Source organism: Etheostoma spectabile, chromosome 12 (assembly GCF_008692095.1).
Source record: "Etheostoma spectabile isolate EspeVRDwgs_2016 chromosome 12, UIUC_Espe_1.0, whole genome shotgun sequence".
In the NCBI taxonomy this organism is placed as follows: domain Eukaryota; kingdom Metazoa; phylum Chordata; class Actinopteri; order Perciformes; family Percidae; genus Etheostoma; species Etheostoma spectabile.
In genome coordinates this window covers 213,758-215,100 of record NC_045744.1, presented here as the reverse complement: position 1 = coordinate 215,100, position 1,343 = coordinate 213,758, and the positions used below count along the sequence as shown (strand labels likewise).

At 42.0% G+C, this 1,343-nt stretch overlaps 1 protein-coding gene across 1 annotated transcript in view; it reads right to left on the bottom strand.

Annotated features, from left to right (window-relative positions):
* Window positions 1-962, bottom strand: part of LOC116699375 (receptor-type tyrosine-protein phosphatase N2) — a gene marked incomplete at its 3' end in the record, with an annotated part of 318,251 nt that extends 317,289 nt beyond the window's left edge. Inside the window, 1 exon segment of the mRNA XM_032531918.1 lies at window positions 694-962. Within this exon segment, the coding sequence (XP_032387809.1) occupies window positions 694-784 (91 nt within the window). The 5' untranslated portion in view covers window positions 785-962.
* Window positions 963-1,343: the final 381 nt, after the last annotated feature.

Sequence of the window (1,343 nt, the reverse complement as noted above, 5' to 3'; positions counted from 1 at the left end):
CACACACACACACACACACACACACACACACACACACACACACCTCCCTCTTAACATCAGCTTCTTCCTGCTCTTCCTACTCCTCTCACCATCTTCTATAACACATCTCTGTATCAGTCATCCTGCAGGCTGCAAATCAGCGAGGTGATATTATTTATAAACACTGTGTATCCGAGAAATTAATGTCTCCAAGACTACACACACACACACACACACACACACACAAACACACACACAAGAATGAAAAAATATATTACATGAATATATATTCATGTAATATATTTTAATTTCTGAATTATTTCAAATAATCGGATTTATTTAATTATTTTGTGTATTTAAATTGTATTTATAATTGGAATTAGAAAAATATGCATTAAATATTTTTATTTCTAGTACTTTTTAAATGTGTATTGTTGTTACAAATATTCCTACCTAGCAGATGTAAGCCTTGTTAACAATAACGGCTAATTCCCGTGTAGCAGCTCCGACTTGACGCCTCTCTCTATCGGTTCTAGACTTCCCGGTGGACCGGCGGGCCTATCACACAATCCTCGGCTCAGGTGAAGCTGCACTGAACCCGCCTGGCTGATACAATACTGACGACACATAGATCAGTAACCGAAATAGTCTCTTCAGGACCGGAGACGGTATGGATGCAGCTCATTAAGAAAAGAATCCCGTTAATTCACTCACCGAGTCTCATGTCAGCAGAAGCGGGGAAGCAGTTCAGGGAAGCGAGCAGGAGGAGGAGGTGGTGTTGGAAGGAAAAAGCCAAAGGATCCATGTCTCTTCTGGGTTACTCTCTCTAGTGTTAAAAGGCCATTTCTTCCAGCGAGGTCTGGTTCGTCTTCCTTCTCGCTCAGAGTGGCTCCTCCGCGGCTAGAAAAGCAGAGTGCAGCCGATGGATGTTGGAGGAGAGAGCGCACAGGGCGTTTCTGCTGCTGGAGGCTCCACTCCCTCGCCGTAAAGACAAGTGCAATTAGAGACGGTATTTCCGGGAATTTCCAAAATAATAGTCTGAAAAACACAGTAGCCTAAGCTCCATATTTTAAGGAGAAATGACAAGAGAAATATCCGGTCTCTTAAAACATCCATGGTAAAAACACTTGAGAAGCTTAACCATCACATAGACACATTCCAATGTAGTGTAATTCTATTGGGCTACTGCATTTCAACCCATTCTAAAGGCCGTTTTAGGGTTAGGGTTGGGGTTAGCTCTAACCCTAACCTAAGGTGACCACATTTCTCAGACAAAATCTGGGGACATTTTCAGCTCAGAAGCGCATTACCTCCAAAACAAGTATTGTTTTTATTTTTGTAAAACTTAAAACGGGGACACTAGA